At 41.8% G+C, this 20218-nt stretch overlaps 1 protein-coding gene across 4 annotated transcripts; it reads left to right on the top strand.

Moving 5' to 3' along the window:
- Positions 1-3952: 3952 nt before the first annotated feature.
- add2 (adducin 2 (beta)) lies at positions 3953-19368 on the top strand. 4 transcript variants are annotated; one of them, XM_079270214.1, is made up of 16 exons: positions 3953-4156; positions 7482-7616; positions 8578-8774; positions 9159-9300; positions 9971-10122; positions 10785-10865; positions 11277-11426; positions 11664-11807; positions 12095-12193; positions 12650-12826; positions 14761-15009; positions 16191-16307; positions 16416-16502; positions 16603-16729; positions 17642-17725; positions 18661-19368. In XM_079270214.1, exons 3-16 carry the CDS (start codon positions 8628-8630, stop codon positions 18915-18917), a joined length of 2013 nt encoding a protein of 670 aa, XP_079126340.1. In that variant the 5' UTR covers positions 3953-4156; positions 7482-7616; positions 8578-8627; the 3' UTR covers positions 18918-19368. The 4 variants fall into 4 exon arrangements, with proteins under 4 accessions (XP_079126340.1, XP_079126338.1, XP_079126339.1 ...); XM_079270212.1 differs by having other exon boundaries at positions 7482-7622; XM_079270213.1 differs by lacking the exon at positions 7482-7616.
- The last annotated feature ends 850 nt before the right edge of the window (positions 19369-20218 follow it).

The raw sequence follows: 20218 nt of genomic DNA, 5'->3' as shown, positions 1-20218 counted from the left end.
TCACCAACTTAACTTTCCAAGGCTAAGTACTTTAGCAAAGAAATACCTCTCTGTGCCAGCTACAAGTGCCCCCTCTGAGAGGCTTTTCAGTGTGTGGGGGGGGGGCATTGTTACATGCCACCGTGCATGCCTGAAGCCAGAGGTAGTAGACAGGCTTGTCTTCCTGGCAAAAAATATTTAGAAAAAACATGCACTACTGTTTAATACTGTTGGTTATGTTGTGAATGCACTTGATTTTGTTTACATGCACTTATTTACTGTGCAAAATATGTTATGTTGATGTTAGATCAGATGTTGCACTTTTGAAAATGTGAATGTTAAAGGGTCATATACATTTTATTTCATGCTGTGTTTGTATCAGTGTATTCAGTTAGAAAAGCTTACTGTAAAAAGTTACATTTGCACAGTTGTTTACAATGGAAGGCTACTATTTAATGCCATTTAATGTTATGTTTAATTTAATTTTATATTTAAATGATTCAGGCAAACAAAAGAGTGACCAAATACTTTTTGTATACTACAGGCACCTTTCTACAATGTTCAGGTTTTGTTTGCACTTTATTTTTATCAACCTACTTGGGAAAATCATCACAAAATAAAAGAAAAAATTGTTTTCAACAGCTTCTGTCATCTGCAAAAAATTTTGGGGAAAAAAAATCGATTTAAATCGTGAATCGGATTTTTTGTAAAAAAATCGGAGATTTTTTTTTTAGGCCATATCGCCCAGCCCTACCTTGAATATAAAACAGTATTTGTGCATTGGTAGAAAAATACATTAAACATGAAATATATTATAAAGACAACAAGCCTCTTAACATAAATTATGACCTGTTCAACATACTAACACTAGCTTCAAGCAGCTTATAATACAAAATTAAAACTTTATTATTTTTCCAAGGACCATTTATTGTCATAATGCAACACAGGGATGCGCGACGAAACTTGGTTGTAGCCCAACAAAAACAATTCTCTTGGTAGATAATATGGCCGACATCTTCACATTAAAAATACAACGTGAGGAAAAACATTGACTGTGTGCTGTGTAGTGGATCAGCCTCAGGTCCTAGCTGGGTTAGCTTAGCTTCCATCTGGGCTCTCCTCCCTCTTCTCTCATGGGGCACTTTGGTGGAGTTTGGTCCGGCAGGTCTGGCTGGTTGGTCGGCCGTGGTTGGTGATTGTCTCAAAGTCCGCTGCACTTAATCCAATCCCCACGCTTCCTTTTCATGTTGGTCAATGTATTCTGTCATATGCCATTAGTGATGAACACACACAACAACCAATAAAGACAAAAATATAAATTGTGCCAATAGAAATACAATATTTTATCTCGTTATTCTTTTAATTGTGTGGTTTTATAGATGATGGATTTAATTGGATAATTCAGCTTCTTGATTATGTAAATGAAAAATCCTGTTCAGTTGTAGACAAATGATGTAACCTTTTGAACACAATGCAGGCTGCCTTCATGCTGTGTAATGACGGAGTGCAGACCCTTTCAACAATTCGCAATCAGACACTTTTCATTCCTGAAATCATCCGACAGGAATACGCCATGACTGCATCTGGCAATCAACACAAATAAATTGATTGTCTTCCGTGTAGCCCTGTCATCACTCATTCACAGCGTCCTCACAAGTACCTCATCATTTGATTGGATACATCAAGGTGAAGAGGTTTAGATAAATACAAGACCACTTTTTTACTATTCCATTGGCCTGACATGTTATCACAACAGCTGCCCAGATGTGGAAATCTGTCGAAAGACGAAGCTGAACCTGTAGCTCAAGAGATTTGTCGTGGCCAGTTTATCTTAAAGTTGCTGAAAAATGTTTTGAGGGCAAATGTATTGCTTATTCATGCTGTTTATTCCATGAAGATGATACGCTGTTCAGAACTCGGACGTAATCACTGTCTTCTTTATTCCACAGATGTCTCAACCCTAAAGCACATGGCTTGGACCAATATTGGAAACCTGCCAGGTTGGATATGTTTAATACATGAATATCTAATCAGTTAAAATCCAGATGGCTGAAATCATACCAAAAGTTGGTAAGATTTCGTCTTTTCCTTTTTCTTCTCCTTTCACCTTTTTGTCTTCATCTTCATAATGTCATTAATAATATTATTAATTGTAGTAATAGTACCATTGGACTACATTGATCTAATAGTATACGTGCTGCCCCAGTGTGGTCTGATAGATGATTGTCAATTTTAAGAAATTGACAGTTGGTACAAAACAAACACCGGCCTTGCTCACCAGAATATTTTTTCATGCCATATTAGGAAGAGCACGCGTGTAAAGAAATATAATTAATTACGACTGAATTGCATTTGGCTGCGTCGGTTTCAGGGCCCTGAATGCTGGCTCACTCATTGATTAGAGCCCTCGTTCATGTTATTAGTAAACCTGCGCTGTTCCTGTTACGAGTCAAAATGTCTGCTGTGAAGAAGGCCTGTTGCTTGATATTGTTTCCTTTCAGAGGGCTAATTAATTCAGAGTATATGTTAGTTTGTTAACTGACCAATTCATAACTGAACTGTATTTTCAAGTGTAAAATGTGCTCACAGGCCAGCACACTGACGCAGATGTGTTCAGTTATTTTGGCTGATTGCACCTCTGCTTCTATCGAAAGTAAGCGCGACTGGTAATTTGCTGAGGTCACCAAACCCTTGAGCAAAGAACTAATCACCCCTCTCTGAAGTTGTCATGCTTTTATTTTTTTAAACATTTGAGCACAGTGAAAAGAAGTAGAGTTTCCCAGTGATTTGAAAAGCATTGCTACAGTGCCCTCTTCTGGTCGGATGTTTCACTCTTGAGTGTGATCAGCAGTGTGCTGAGCTTAAAGTTGATCACTTTCTATCAACAAGTCGCTGAATGTAGTAATTGTGTTAAAGGAACTGTGCTACTTAAGAGTTCATCTTTGTTTTATTTTTAGGGGCCTGTTGAAGAAGAAAGGATTCTTCTCGAAGAAAATGCTACATTTATTTGTCTTTAATTTAACTTTTGAAATTTACATTTCTTTTGACTAAATATGAATGTTTTTATTAAACTGTATCCTTGGCCTTAAATAAAATAAGCAAGACTGTCTCTGTTTTTTTTTAAATTACTCTCTGAAAGGGTTTGTAGTTTTTATTAAATCAATGCCTTCTTTACATCAACTCTTCATTGTACCAGGAGTACTTGCAGTACTGCGTTACATGATGAATATTATCAGCTTTCGTCAATTGTGCTTTGAATAATTAACATTTGTACCAAGCGGACAGACATGTTTTGTTACGTTTCTGGCTCTCATAATGTTTATCTACACATATAACTGAATGCTGAGTTGTCTCGTCATCACACTACTGGCGTCTACTAATCTGATTCCAAAAATACAACTGGAAATAGCTGGTGGTTGTTTTTTATTTAATACATTTAAATTTAAATTGACAGGAGCAAGAAGATTTTTTTTAATTAAGTAAAAGTAACAATACTATTATAGATGTTTAGAAGGCCTGCTTTCAGATGTTTACATAAGTAGAAAGGTCATAAGCGTGTTTCCTGAAGTTTAAAAACTACTCATATAAAATCAATGTTATATATTATTAATGCATTCATAATTAAACAGCATTTTAAAGGTGGAGGATACCTTTATTGTAGTCTCATGATATATAGCAACATATTAATGTGTTTTGTATGTAAAACATTTTTAGAGTGTAGGTTAGAGGCTCTCCTCCATCAGAACAGAAGGTGGCGCCTCTCTTGTGGGAAACATTTAGTCCGTATTGAACAGGGCCGAGCTAACTAAACAACGTGTCAGGAGCCAGCATTAGATGCCCACAGGGGCTGCATGTAGGCTTTACCAACAACAAAGTGCTTTGCAAAAAGGTTCATTCCCACTGCAGCTGTGTGAGTGGGAGCCCTCGGGTGTCAGACGGTGGACAGGCGTGGCAGTGGGCTGGTCCAGGCGCACCGAGCGATGAACAACATCAGGGTCCACTGGCTTGGTATCAGCTGAGGCCCTGAAACAGTCTGACAAAGGATCCCTGGTGTCGCAGCCCAATATAGTGACAGATTGATTACAATTACCCAGCTGCTTCTTTCTGAGGTCGCGGCTCCGTGCCGTGGGTGTGCCGCACCCTCAAAGACGACTCTGTCCTGAAAGGATGCACTGAGGTGAGTACCGCCTGCAAGGTCCTCCCTGACGCGTGTGTGCGCCGATAGCATCCTTTACTGCCTGATGTTTACCATGTTATCGGTCGTATACGGCGCATCCCACTCCCTTCCGTTGATATATTGTACTGTGTGCTTGTATAACGCTATTAAAATAGCATAAATACTCGGCGCACAGCACCCTCTCCATATTGGCCATGCTTTTCTTTTTCTTCATTGTGCTCTGCAGAAGAAGGCCCGTGACGAAGGTCTCATGTGTGCAGTTTGCGACGTGTATTCACATCGAGGCTGCAAGTCTGTGATGGCAGTGCGTTAGAAAAGCACCGTCTAATCTGGCTCATTAGCGTGATGGCTGTTTGTTATTTTACACAAGCTCAGCCTGTGTGTGTGTGTGTGTGTGTGTGTGCGCGCGCGCGCGTGTGTTTTCCGGACAGTGTCAGGATTAACATGCGGGACATTATGAGCTCTTTTGGCAATTTCACGTGATGTTTTGTTTGTTTTAAATGCGCGGTTCTTTACGGAGGGAGAGTCGTGCGGTGTTGCGCTGTGGCTGCATTTTGTGGGTGGCCATTAGCGGATCCTGGTGCTGATGCTGCTGCGCGCGCGGGTGTTGCTAAGCAGCCATGCAGCGCGCGGGCCGCTAGCGGTTAGAGGAGCGGAGGAGAATAAAGAAAAAGAGAAATAAAACGAGGTTGTTCAACAAGGTTGAAATGTGGAGCTGTACATACGTAATAGGTTGCCTTGCACTCACGTGACTATCTGATCGATAAACATGTCCTCTTCCTCCCCCATGTCCTCCTCTTCCTCCCCCATGTGGCTCAGTGTTGTTGGGAGTGTAGATTGTAATCTCCCTCAGCACAATGGCAGTGGATGAATTCATCTGAGCCACAGAAGTATAGAAGTTGATGTTGGTGGAATTAAGTTTCTATGATTTATCCTTCATCTAAATAATGTCACGTATGTTGAATTACTGAATAGTCTTACATGAATAAATACAAACTATTCATACAAAAAAAGGGTCTTGATATAGAAACTGTGACTATACATTATACAAACAGTAAAGGATGTTTGCTGTTTTAAAACACCTTAATATCAAGTTTGTAGTTATTGAAATTCAAGCATGAGCTGAAAGGAATTAAACAATCAGCAATGCTTAAGGGATGCACCTCTCTGGCCAAAAGCTGTTTTTCCATTTGCTCCTTAAGTGTTTTGTATATTTTGCTATTGTATATTTACGTTGGTGGAAGCCAAATGTCCCATTAGAGACTAGAATCTCCTGCACTGAGTCAGCAAAATACCTCTACATCATTCATGCATTTTCATCTTGTGCATGCAGCACTTAAAAAACACTGCTTGATGTTTAGAATTTATTTATTTTGGGGTTGAATACAACAAAGGTTCCCTTGTGAGTTAATAAAAATGCCATAATAATTTAGTTTAGTATAGGCCTATCTTAGTGTGTTGTTCGGCAGGAATATTAGTTTGGAAGTCATTTTTAATTGACATTGTGTTCAATAAAAATGCAGTTGAGTTTCAATTATATGTGTAATCAATACAGAGGTAATCACTGTTGAATGAGTGAGGACTCATTCATTCTCAAACATGCTACTACGTATCTCTAAAGAAGTGTAACATTGGATTACAATGGTTTGTTGGAATGTCGTTACTGAATGGTTGGGATCCACCGACGGTCATCATGATTTAATCCCAATGAAAGTGAAGCCAAAGAAAATCAATCCAGAGCTATTGAGGTACTTTATACCCGTCTGCCTCTCTGCTGATGGATGTCAGTGCTCTGACATCAGTCGATAGCGGCATGTGTATGTGAATATAATCTGCATCAAACTTAATGCATGGGTGGTTTCGTTCACCTCTTTTTAAGGTACAGATTAGGCCGAAGACCTCAGAGTATCTCGCAGCAGAGCATTACATCTATTTATCGTGTGTTCTGGTGAAGGAAAACACAGCGAATAGTATTTGTTCAATATTTATTTGTTAAACTGAACATAACAGACATTCTTCTTTTGCTGTTTGATAATAACGCAGCTATAGAAGAGGAGAGACGGGCAGCTTTCCTTCTTCCTGGGATTTAATGAAACGAGTGTGAGGTGATGATGCGGCATGATCAGCCATCACAGCGCGACTAAAGATGAGAGGAAGAGGGAGTGATGATGGGCCAACAGCCAGATCTATAGCTGAACAATTATTTGAAAACGTTATGAAAATCTTACCACAATTTTCAAATCTCAAATATCATTTAATATGTATTCTAAATCATATTCTACAGACTGAATGAAACATCTGTGTTGGGTACATATGCCGGGGAAACGTTTTTCAATAAAAAATGATTTTAAAATGGTCATTCCTTCTTAATGTTGCAATTGCAATATTGGTCAAAGTAATTTGATTTGTTTTCCAACGTTTTTTTCAGCCCCAGCCAGATCTCTAGGTCTCCCCTTAGTCATTAGGAGCGTCCCTTGAGAGAGAGAGAGGCTTTATGTCTGCTGCCTGCCAGCAGCTGGGCCCCTCTACCCCAGAGAGAGAGTCAGAAACACTCTGAACCAACCTCTATTGTGAGGCAGTCAGGCAGTAAGCTGCCTCACATTTAGGCTTTTATAGAATGACTGCTGCTTATTATTTTAAGATCGGCGACTTTGTTTAATACGTCTTCCTGGATGCATATATCCGTTTGTGATCACAATGAACACACTCTTTATTTGAAGGGCAAATACCTTCGTTGTATTAGTAAGTTGAACAGAGCAGCTCCTTATTTATTCTCAAAACAAGACACCATAATGCTCGTATGTCAGTGTATGATTCTGGAGTTTAGTTTATCCTTTAGTAAAGGGATGATGTGGCTGATGTGGCGTTTCAATGCTGTTCAGTGCAGGCAGCCTGGCGTTGTCGTCGGGTTAAAGGTTTATCCAGAAACTCCATTAAAGGTTTAGTCATCTGTCAGAATTTCTCGTGTGCAAAAAAATGAGATTTAGAAAAAGCACATGGATCTGATGTAAGTTGCTTTCGTGCTGTTAGAGCGAGTGAGCATCTTAAAAGCTTGAGACATGAGGGACGGACGACGCACGTGATTACGGATACACAAACAGTTATGTTTCAGTTATTCAACTTATCAAGTAAACAACGAATCACGTCAGCCCGTGAGATACAGCACAGGAGAGAGGGTGTGGTGTGTCTGGGACCTTATCTGCTCCCTGCAGCACTGTGTTTGTGTGTGTTTGTGTGTGTTTGTGTGTAAGAGTGTGTGAAACGGGGAGTGGCTGGCCGGCTCTTCTCTGAAGATCCTTACGGTAACTCTTTACTCTTTCTCCAGTTACGGAGCCGTATCAGCAGCTAACTTCCTGTTCGTGGTTCTGCCGCTGCTGCATGTGAGCTCTGCTAATGCTGCATTTTTCTATAGCTCTGCACTTCCACTGAACAGTGCCCTGAGGAATACAGCATCCTTAATGTGAGGGTAGGTTTTTCATCTTAATGCTGCCATTTTAACAATACTAAGAAATCCAGGCTTGATGTGCACTCAAATACACTGTTTATTTTTGCTCTTGTCAACAGGGAACACTGTTTTCATTGTAATGCAAGATGCAAACGGATTGGCATCGGTTTGAATTCTACATAAGGGAGAATATTGATTGAACTGACAAGTGTTGTTTCATATTTGATCGTCTTTGTTGGATGTCTTCATAGCTGGCCTTTAGTGCACTCCTAGGCAGCAAGATTAAACAATTCACTGCTCACTGCACTTCTCCCATTTGCGAATTTCTTAGAATACGCCAGCAATGACTTTCATCTGAACAGGGTTCTGGCTGCTGCTTCAGGAGCATATGGCTCGTATAATTTCAATAGTTTTATTTGTGTAACCTTTTTGTGATGTCTTTTAAGATATTATTCCTTCTTTAAGTCATATCTGCCCATCACCGTTGTACCGCACATTCAAAAAAATCACTTTGGCAAGAGGAAGCTCAACACTTGCGGCTGGTTGTGTGCTGTTCCTATCATTAGAAGGTTTGTTGCTCATCCTGCCTGAAGCTCCTGAAGCTCCTGCCATGAGGAAGGGCTGGTCCAGTCGCCAAGAATTATTCCAATAAGCCGGGACGTGCGCTATTTCCCACGTGTTTCTGATTCAGGCTGTATCATGATGTTGATCTCCAGACTGTTCACTGTCTTCTTTCTGTTTTGTAAATGGAATGCATATCATCATCAGTAACTCTAACTTGGAAGTCAAAGAAAGTTGTCACTCGATGTGATAAAGTCAATTAGGGAGATATCTGAAGGAGTTGGGGGTCTGAGTAAAGTAGTCAATATTGGGAAGTCTAGATGTTTAGTGGTCTGCAGTTTACGTCTAACTCCTGTGTTAAGGTATTTCTCTAAAAAGTTCAACATTTATAAAATTGGAGCTCTTTTTTTGACAGTCATCCCCACCCACTCCTGGCTGTAAGACACCCACTGCGATACGTAGAAGATGAGCAAGTCCCCCACCCCCAAAGGCACCCCGGTGCAGCGCAGCCCCAGTGATGGGGTCCCTGAGGGCCTCCTGTCTCCTCAGCATTCCACACCCAGCTCCGGACCCCAGCATAAGAAACACATCTCCAGCCTTCTTCAGAGTCCGGTGAGATGGCTATTTGTCTGTGTGTGTGTGTCATAATGTCTCCGTCTTTTTCCTTCTCCGTCTCCTCTCCTCTAGATGAGTTCATCTCCTCACATTACAATAAATCTGTTCTCAAATGCAACTTGACAGCTTGGGCTGCAGCTGCTTTTACATACGTGTGGGCGGCTACATGGCGCCGAAGAGGAGAGGGTGACCATGAAGTGAAAGAGAGGCTGACTCATTAAATATGTTTACTCCTCCTCGCCCCTGTGGTGTAGGAGTGTGCTCAAAGGCCAAAAACAGAAATGTTCAACTCCTACACATCGAGTGTTATTATTAAACATACATGATTTATAATGTGTGGTCTGTGTATACGTGTTAATATCTGTGTTTGTGTGTGTGTAGTCATTCAGGGAGGAGCTGGATGTGCTGATCCAGGAACAGATGAAGAAGGGTGGCAGCTCATCCAACCTATGGGCGCTGAGACAGCTGGCTGATTTCATGGCCTCACATGGCTCCCCAGCCGCCCTGCCCGTCTCCCCTTCTAGTGCGTGCTGAACACTTTGAAACAACTCTCTAATATACTGCATATACTTTATCAAAGCCAGTTATAGGCCTGGTATTCTATTATTTGACGGCGTGATTGTCACCTCAAACATCCAGTATATAACTGTACAGATATTAGCTGCAAGCTAACTAACAGCGTATGCACCAACCTTGTGTTTGTGAGTCTTTGTCGGCCAGCCCAGCCTCAGAGGGAGCTGTAATCGTGTGATCAGAGGGGGAGATGTTTGTCTGAACTAAGTTTAAACAAATTAAGTGTTTGTTTTTTTTATCGTTCAACATAAAACTTAATTCTGAAGCAGAATAGACATTGATGCGTTTGTGAAATTGTGAAGCTAAAACGTCCTCTGTGAGAAGGTCTAGTGCAGCGCCACTGAAGATTATATCAAGGTTATGAATGTCATACACAGAAACGGTCCACAAATTTGCAAATTATGATTCATGAAAAAAAATGTGCTGTAAAAGTATCCGGAGAGAGTAGATGCCAAGTAATAGACTGACAATATTTAACAGAGAGAAACTTGTCACAATGTAATTGTGAAATTGTTTTCGTTAGCGTTCGAGGTCTTGAACACCCACACAGATGTTTTCATGTATCTGTCATCTTTACGGCACTCTCTCACTCTGTCTGGTGCTCTGCCTTGCTTCCACAGACATGATGATGGTGACACCCATCAATGACCTGCAGAGCTGGGATCCTGGCAGCATGGTGAAGGGGGAGAGGTTGATGCGCTGCAAGCTGGCTAGTGTCCATCGCCTGTTTGACCTGTATGGCTGGGCCCAGATCAGCCGCACCTGTCTCACTGTTAGTTCCACCACCTTTTCACTTTACATTCCTGACTTTGACTGTTTTCCAAATGGCATGCTATTTCTTTTAGTCCATCAATTGCCTTTACGAAGTATGTGCTGTTGCATGCTGTATGCTTTCAATTGGAACACACTACTTCATCGTAACATTGCACATTGATTTGACTCTCTGGCTCATATATCCGCTGCACAAATGATTGTGTATGAGAATAGCCAATGTGCTGGCTTGCACACTGCAAAAATGCGACCGGACTGCATTGGACATACTATGTTATGGGACAAAATCTTTTTCAGTCATACCAAATAGTATGTGTTCAAAATGCACAGATTGTTTTTTACTTTTGTTGTGAGGCAGAACTACTCACGGATAAGACTTTTCCATCACGTCAGTGATCGGTACAAAAATCTAGTTTGACTGTTGGTGGTCAGAGTGAACTATAAATGGTTAATCTACTTGTACTTGTGTAGCGCTTTTCTACTCTTCCGACCTCTCAACGTGCTTTAACACTACATGTTATCATTCACCCGTTTACACACATTCATACACTGATGGCAGGGGCTACCATGCAAGGTGCCACCTGCCCATTAGTCCCACCTGCCTATTAGTTAGAGTCCTGTTAAGCATCAGCCTTCACTGATGCTCCTCTTCCTCCCTGACAGCTGCGTGTTAGTAAAGAACAGGAACACTTCTTGGTGCTGCCAGACGGCCTGGCCTACAGTGAGGTGACTGGATCCAGTCTGGTGAGTGAGACTAACCACAGCCATGATCAAGGTCCCACACGCACACTCAGTGGCCACTTTATTAGGGACACCTGTACATGCTAATGCTACTCAATACAACTGAGGTCATACGGTTGGTGTTGTACTGGACTCCATTCTATTGAGAGGTGTTTTTGTTCCTGTTCACACACATGAAAGGGGCAGACTATTAGAAACACCTAATGCAGTTCAGTACCCATCATAGTGTGACCTTTGTACCTAATAAAGTGGCCACTGTGCGTATGATGACATGGCTGTTAATGGAAAAGTGCATTTAGCCCTCTGATGTTACTGATATGATGCTATTTTTTATTACATTTTTATGATATAATTAAGCCAAAACCTGCTTTTATGTACACAAGTTTTAAAACCTCTTTTTAATGTGGTGTCCAGGTAAAGGTGAATGTCCTGGGTGAGATGGTGGAGAGGGGCAGCACCAACCTGGGCGTGGACCCTGAGAAGTTCAGCCTGCACTCCGCCATCTACTCGGCCCGGCCAGATATTCGTTGTCTGCTTCACCTCCACACGCCGGCCACGGCTGCGGTGAGTCACCATTACACTTCCGCTGGCCACCTCCAGCTACACATGGATGAATGGGATCTAGTCATAATACTCTTAAGATACATGTGTTGGAGGTATCAGCGTTTGCGGCATCATCTTAACATAATATATCGTTGTCCAGCATGGATTTGCTCGTGAAGCATATTGTGCCGTCCACACTGTGAATATGAGCCTGTTTCGTGACCTTTGCTGCCACAACTGACAGCCAACCGTCTCCAGGTTTCAGCGATGAAGTGCGGCCTCCTGCCGCTGTCCCATGAGGCTCTGCTGGTCGGTGATGTGGCTTATTACAACTACAACGGAGCCATGGAGGAGGAGGAGGACAGAGTGGCGCTGCAGAAGAGCCTGGGGCCGACCTGTAAGGTGAGCCGGCCACCAGAGAAAAGACACGGGCGTATCATTCAGTCGCTGCTCCCGTGCGTCCCACATTCAGCTTTCTGAATGAATGAACAAAAGACACGAGGTGATGTGGTCTTATCCTGGATGAATTACTGAAGCTATTGCTTCTGCTTATAGGCTCAACTTTGGGAGTTGGTCTTAGTGTGCTTTCTCATTCTACAGGGACATTTCTCAACAACCTGCAGCTGTTTTAAAATAGAAATAATGAGGGCGGTTTTCATTGCTGTGTAAATGTTGATGTGTGTGTGTAGGTTCTGGTGCTGAGGAATCACGGCATCGTGGCTCTGGGGGAGTCTGTGGAGGAGGCTTTCTACTCCGTCTACCACATCCAGGCTGCCTGCGAGATCCAGGTAGTTCTCACACACACACGCAAACACACACACACACACACACACACACACTATACTGACTAACAGCTGATGCACTGGAGACAAAGTGCTGCCACTGCATGTATGTGGGTGTGTGAGAGTGAGCTGGCATGTGTACATAATGGAGATGCACCAGTTTTACCCCGGGGCAGTTGCCCTTCTCTTGGTACCGTTTCACTGTAATTGAGCCAGCAGCTCTGCACTGCAGTATAATACACGAGAGAAGTGTTGCGTGCCAAAGACACCCTGCAGTGATCCTACAGGACCAACAGTGGAACAGTAGGAATCAGATATCTGACTGTAAGGTCATTGCTCCTTCACATTTATGGAGGTTGATTTGTTGAGTTAAAAAGTGTGTGAAGAAAACTAGCTCAGTCACTTTGGCCTCAGAGAAGCTGCAGCTTGTTCTAAATATTAAAATTTTTTTTTGTTTGCCAGGTGTCAGCTTTGTGCTGTGCCGGTGGTGAACATAACCTGATTCTGCTGGACCGGACCACCCATAAACCCAACGTAGCCGGTACCGTGGGCTGGGCTGGCTCCACCTTTGGACCCCTGCACAAGAGCCGCATCGGGGAGCACGAGTTTGAGGCCCTCATGAGAACTCTGGATAACTTGGTAGGCAGCAGTTATACTAAACAGAAACATGTGTACAGCCATTGTTGAGGATTCATTATTTCGATTTTGTTAAACCACAAAAAGCAAACGAAACGAAACGGAATTAATTCTGTCTGGTGATTTCCTTCAGCACCACGGACAGAGGCGCAGCCCCGAAACACAACAACCAGCGCTGTCCGTGGTTCTGAAACAACAGATGAACGATAGTCACATGTACCCTGGCAAAAAACGTTGTTGTTTTTGCTATTTTTACACAGAAACATACATTTTAAACAGCTCACAGTGTCCGACACCACACCTTTTGTTTTAAGCACAAGATTTGAGAAAGAACACCGTTACAATTCAGACTTTTACTCATACAAATATTACATCAGGCCCTCTGTCCCCCTCTGCTTCTAGGGATGTACTGATCCGACTTTTTCAGTCCCGGTACCGATACCTGGGCTTTAGGTATCAATCGATACAGACAACCGATCCCATACCAGCGTTAACTTAATAAGCTAAATACTTCACTGCTGTGCTGGAAGTGACTGGGATCATTCTTTTATGTGTAAGGCAACATCAGGCTTGACTTAAACATTCCTAAATTTGTAAAACAAAATGTAATAAATACATACATAGATATCAATTTACTGAATTGTTGTTTGTTAATAAAATAATAAATCGTGCAGTAGTAACCTCCTTTAAAAATCTTACAAATTACAGTTCAGGTATAAACCTTTTTAAAGCAGCAACAAAGTGGGTGAATTATAACCACTCCTCCTGTGCAATATTTAAAAAAACGACATAACAAATGTCCATATCTTGCTGTGTAGAATATATTTTACTGAACATTAACAGTTGGATACAATGCCACGTTCATATTATAAGGAGGTTACTGTATTTACTAACTACACATGTAAAATCCAAGTCAGAACTGACTGAGAAAACTAGCTTGCTAAAGTCCTTCAAGGTAATTCATCCTTCACTGAATGGATATTGTGTAATATGATCAGTGCACAATATTTTTAACCCTCTCGCGACCGCCTTGAGTAGTCTGACGACACAATTGATGGCTGGTGGGAATCTGTTCTGTTTCTACCGTCTTTCGTTCATCATGTGAACGCAGCATAAGTGCTGCGACAACTATTCCTCCGTTTCCTGTAGCTGCTCCACAATAGAAGCATAAAAGCCTTCCTGTGGTTTGCTGATGGAAAACTATCGATGTTTAGAAGCAGCATGAAATGTTCAGTTTGCATCAGCAATAACTTAACAGCAACTACAAACCACAGATTCTTTATTACACAGAGGCTACTGAAGAACTGGAAGCTCAACATAGTAAGACTTTCGTACTAAATGTTACTCTCTCTGGTCAACTACACAATCCCAGACATCAGTTCAAGGTTTGAGTTGCATGACAAGATTGACACACTTCTCATATCTGTCCATCGAATATAAAGCCAGCAGTTAGCTTAGCTTAGCATAAAGACTGGAAACAGGGGGAAACAGCTAGCCTTGCTGTCTGAAGGTAATAACATATATGGCCAAATATACAGTATATATATATACATATATATATATATATATATATATATATATATATATATATATATATATATACACATATATATGTATGTATGTATGTATGTATGTATGTATATATGTATATATGTATATATGTATATATGTATATATGTATGTATGGCAGATCTCGTTGCAAGAAATTTGCCAAAATTGTTATTCCTCTTAGAGCAATGATACAGCAGGTCTGGCTCTGATCCAATCAGGACTGAAATACTGCAAGTCAGTGCTGTTGCCCCGTGATTGATTGCAGTTTAACATGACATGATGCAGCAGAGATGTGCCATGAGACCATTGGGAAGGTCCCGGCTTTCTGCACCATTCTGTCCACCCAAACGGTGAATTGAAGCTTCTCCCTTCTGTTGTTTTTTCAGGGCTATCGTACAGGCTACGCCTACCGCTTCCCTGTGCTGCTGGAGCGGTCGCGGACACGGAGGGAGGTGGAGGTGCCCCCAACCGCCACGGCTTTCCACCAGTTTGATGACGACGGAGTCCACCCGGCTCTCAGGCAGCACCCTTTTGCTCAGCGCCAGCAGCAGGAGAGGACTCGATGGCTCAACACCCCCAACTCCTACCAAAAAGTCAGCCAGGAGCAAGCCAGCCCGGGATACCAGCGCAGCACTGTGAGGCTCCGGCAATCAATGCTTTTTATTTGTTGAACCAGTCACACCATAGAAGCAGTTCAGGAATCCTTCTCAGGAAAGTTGCATGGTCACAGCTGCAGAGGGATCGGAACAAAGAGTGAGAATAAAGTGAGCAGTGAGGAGGGAAGGAAGAAAAGCCTTGAGGCTGGTGCGTTTAAGAGGATGACTAATGCAAGGTGGTAACAGGCACAGAAAGAGAGCCATTAACTCACCATCTGATGATTTCAATAGAAATATGTGATGTGCATTCAACCAAGGGTATTTCTGTCCCCAGCTCTGATTCACATGGATGTTGTTTGTATCTCTATGGCCCTTGGAGAAAAGATGAAGCAGAGCTGCAGTGATGAGTTGTTTAGAGTCAAAAACAATATGAGGTTGAGTGTCTTACATCAGTGGGAGGAGCTTGGCTCTGCCTTTCTGTTTCGTCTCCTCGGTCCATTCCACCCTCCTCTCTCTTCTCTGCATTGCAGAGGAAAGTCCACTGCCCTGTGATGACTGCTGCAGTGCAGAGTCTTCCCTCTGGTGGACAAACATCCACATTATCAAAGCTGCTTGATTAAAAACATCATTTTTTTGGGGGGATAGAGTACTTTTTTAAGGAAGACAGTGACTAAATAACACACGCGGTGCGATATCCTCGACTTTTTAGGACGTTTTCAATCGTAAAGGGCTTATTTTTGTTTTGAAGTTGGTATTTTTTGTTCGTTATTTGTTCAAATAATAAAACAAAACAAAAAGATAAGATAAAAAATGACACAGGTGGGTTGAGAAGAACCATGAGAGCTTGTAAAACATACCGAACTAACGTTGAAATTAAAGACAGCAGTGTATGCTGGCAAACTATTTACAAACAGACATAAATGTTTTTAAAATATCTGAAAGAGAAGAACAAGAAATACCGTAAATAAAAAGCACCAGGAAGGAAGAAAAGAAATAGAAACCGGATTACAATAACAAATATTTCTACTCCTCTCATCCATTTGATCAAACCTCATTTACAAAGTTATATACTCCATCAAGAGGAGTTTATTAAGATCTTTATTAAAAAGCAGAGGTTCTGTAGACTGACTATATTAAATAGAAACAGATCTGGTGTGATAACAAGGGTTCTGATTGGTAGATTGTGAGATATGATTTGATGTTGGCTGTCTTTCCTTTAGTGGTTGAAGTCTGAAGAGGTGACTCAAGCCGGCAGCACAGCCATCAAGATGGAGAACCAAAACCAGTTTGTGCCTCTTTTCACAAACCCTCGAGAGGTGATTGAGACACGAAACAAGGTAACTTCTTGCTTTTGGCCTTTTCTGTCTCCCACAATTCCTATAGTTGTAGTCTGCATAGTGTCACATGAATCCAAAATGTTGTACAATCATTTTTATATTCCTCAGATCCGACAGCAGAATCGTCAGGACATGAAGACAGCAGGACCACAGTCTCAAGTCCTCGCCGGCGTTATAACAGTTGACAGCCCTCCGGTAAACTGCTCGTGTAACTTCTGACTTTTTCCCTCTCGAAGTCCTCCTCTTCGTCGGCAGCATTAAAAGTCGTGATTTCTGTCTCTTACTTGTCTCTTAGTCTCCCGTCAGCTCACCTAACGTCCCACCAGAGCCAGAACCTCCCAACCCCTTCAACCAGCTGACAGACCAGGAGCTGGAGGAGTACCGCAAGGAGGTGCAGAAGAAACAGGATGGAGGGACCAACGGTATGATTCATTCAGCTACACTCAGCTGACTACAGTAACTCTATTTAGATTCTTAACAGTGACAGTACTATAACAGTCATTGTATACAGCAGATGTCTCTTTATTCTTAGGCGTAGAGCTACATTTTTCCAAAACGCTATTATTTAGAATTTAGCTATTAAACGTTATTTGCATATGTTTTATATGGCTAGGTATGTAAACATTACACCTGTATGTACGCTGGTGTATTAAAGGCATTGTCGGGAAAATATTTAATAATTACGAAGCCGGGGGAGAAGGGGGAAAAAAACTCAATTCACAACAATGTCTCTTCAGAGTCCGGATACTTGATAATATGGTGATTTTCAGGCTAAAATCTTTGCTAAATCCGATTGCGAAGTATAATTTGATTCGTTTTGATCTCGAAGAATAAGGCTTTATAATCTCAGAGAATTTGTTTCTCGTAACTTTTTTATTTTTCTTCCAATTTCAAATTCTTCAGTCTTCATACAGACGGCTTATTATGCTCCCCCTCATCTTCGCTGATGCATTGCACATTTTCCTCTGACCTTCTAACCTTCAATGCGCTGTGTGTAACATACTAACTGCCAATATAGACTTTCAGTTTCAAATTCAAATTTCGACCAGGTTTTCACTTATTCCATCTTTCGTTGTAAGAAAGTGTGAAATCTTTTGCTCTGCTTTCACCCTCCCCTGTTTTTAACTGTTAAAGATGTCGCACATTTCCTACAGAATTCCTGTTGCATGACACAAAATGTTTGAAAATGACAGATACTGAACACAGCACCCCAGCAAACTTGATTTCCTGTGTGACTGCCATGTAAACTGTGTTCCCAACACGAACTTCCTGCACAGCTGAACCCTCACTGTCCCTCTCTGTGTGTGTGTCTTTGTGTTTGTTTGTGCAAGTAGGGGAGGAGGTAGCAAATGACAAGGAGTCTCCCCCCGCTACCTCCCCCACAAAGGGCCCTCCGCCCAGCCCCCCTCCTACCTCAGGTGAGGCTTGCCAGAGCGCTGACTGTCTGCCCTGCTTGCTTTGCGTGCTGCGTATCTGACCAGCAGCCTGCTTCAAGTCTCAAAGGGACTCATCCAAAGCTGCTTCTGCACTCACATGCTTCGAACACTCACTACACCTCTCCATATGCATCCTATAAAAATATAGACATTAAAGCGAGCTGTTCTTGTCAAAAGACAAGAAAAATCTAACTAAGTTCACTTTACAAATATCTTTCACTTTTGAATCTGAATTTGTTTTCCATTTAATTTTAGGCTACAACTTCAAATACAAAAAAAGCACAATTAAAAGGTAGTTGTACCAAGTATCACTCATCAGCATTATAGTTCCAAAAGGTAAAAATAACTGGAGGAGCAGGAGATCAAAAACTGCAGGTCGTAAACCTCCTGAACCACAGCCACCGCTATGACTGCCGAGTCAGCAGTGGTGAGGGTTTAGATACCTGAAGGTGTAACGTGTTTTAATTTATGTTTGTCATGAAAGAAACTTATAGCATTAATAATAATGGCTCTGGTACACTTGGCTCTAGCAGTCAGACAGCATTAAAAGTAAATGCACATGCAGACATTATTTCTGTTATTAGTCTGGTTCAAGTCTGTTGCCTTATCTGTTTCTGTTTGATTTACATGTGCCACATTTCAGCCCATCTGTCTCTGTGCCTACTGGATCAGTTGTACTCTCTCCCTCTGTCTGTCTGTCCTTTTCTGTGTTGCTCCACACTCACTCACAGGGCACTCTTCTGGTGCTTTGGTCTTGTCTCACTAGTAAGTACAGAGAACGACAACTCTCTTCTCATTAAGCAAGCATGTTCATCTGCAGTGTTATGTCCAGCATGTAGCTTTGCAGCTCCGCCCATCTTAAGGCTCTCTGTCTGGTTGCTGAATATTCAATGTTTTGCTTCTCTGTTTTGGAGCAGAAGAGGCAAAGACCGACTCTCCAGCCATACAGAACGGAGGCGAAGAGGAGAAGCAGACGACAGAGGAACTGGAGAAAGGGATGAAGGCTCTTTCAACCAACGACACCTCCTCCCCACCCGCCGCTCCGCTCCCAAAGCTACAAGGCGGCACCCCGGAGGGCTCGCCTTCCAAGTCCCCAACCAAGAAGAAGAAGAAGTTCAAGCCGCCATCGTTCCTGAAAAAGAGCAAGAAGCAGAAGGAGAAAGCCGAGACCTGAGGCGTTCAGACACACCAGACCTTGGTGAAATACGACTGTGAAACATTTCTTAGTGTATGACGGAGTAGCAGATGATTTGTCCACATCAGATGTATTCAAACACAGTCAGTTAAGATGTCATTCACAGACACTAAAGGTGTAGTAAATTGACTTACAAATACTTTACTGTAACACTGGTACTCACTGATTTGATCCAAGCGGTGATTCATCTTAGAAAACACTGACAATTAATTTCACAAACTATTTGACCCAGGTCGGATACAAACCAACATTTTAACGCTTCTTCTCTCTCTCTCTCTCTCTCTCTCTCTCACTCACTCTCACTCTCACTCTCACTCTCACTCTCTCACACACACACACACACACACACACACACACACACACACACACACACACACACACACACACACACACACACACACACACACACACACACACACACACACACACAGAGTCTCGCACTACTTGCATCTTATTTTCACCTGCTGTGCTGTCAAACCATTACTTAACTTCACTGTACAGCCATTCAAACACGTTCCTTTCTGCAACTGGGATTACGAGTGTGATCTTGTGCACTTGCCGCTCAGAATTTATTTTTTTCCTTTTTTTTTATTTTATCCACAACTTTGCAAGACATGGTGGAAATTGAAGCCCCCTTGAAGTATGTACCCCTTATCCACATATAGGCACTTGACATGTGTATATTGACATTCTAATATGTTGCTTTTGTTCATCACCATAGGCGTCTTCTAGTCATGATTTGGTTCTAATTATCAGATCGATGTTGCAGGTTTGCTATGTGAGCACAGGTGCAGTACGTGTAGAAATATACTGATAACTACTCATTGTGCTCTTCTGAATGATGGTTCTGTGTAAAACTATCAGCCTATTGACGTTATTACAGCAGGGAAGTACAAGGGAAGAGAACGCAGGGAAAATGTGCTGGCTCGCAACAAAACACAAGTCGCTATCAATGCCTCTATTACCCAAAACAATTTGTTGCTTGCCAATGCAGTGTGAAACTCAGTAATGGAAGATACTAATGGTACTAAACATTCAGATTTTCTCATTTTCTTTTAAATGTATGTGTGCAAAATACCCTGTTAACAGTTGTAATTACTTTCCGTTTTAACCAGTAGCTGTTGTCAAAATGCTGATGTGTGATGTTTGCTCATGGTTTTAATTTATTTTATATTAGAATGTATAAGTGAGTGTTGCAAGGTTACCATGTATCAGTCATTAAAGATCAAGTTTGATTTAAAATCAACTGGACATCTAGTTCATGTCTTTTTGTACTTTGA

This window comes from Melanostigma gelatinosum (genome assembly GCF_949748355.1).
Source record: "Melanostigma gelatinosum genome assembly, chromosome: 6".
Classification (NCBI taxonomy): domain Eukaryota; kingdom Metazoa; phylum Chordata; class Actinopteri; order Perciformes; family Zoarcidae; genus Melanostigma; species Melanostigma gelatinosum.
This window is presented reverse-complemented; position numbering and strand designations above follow the sequence as displayed.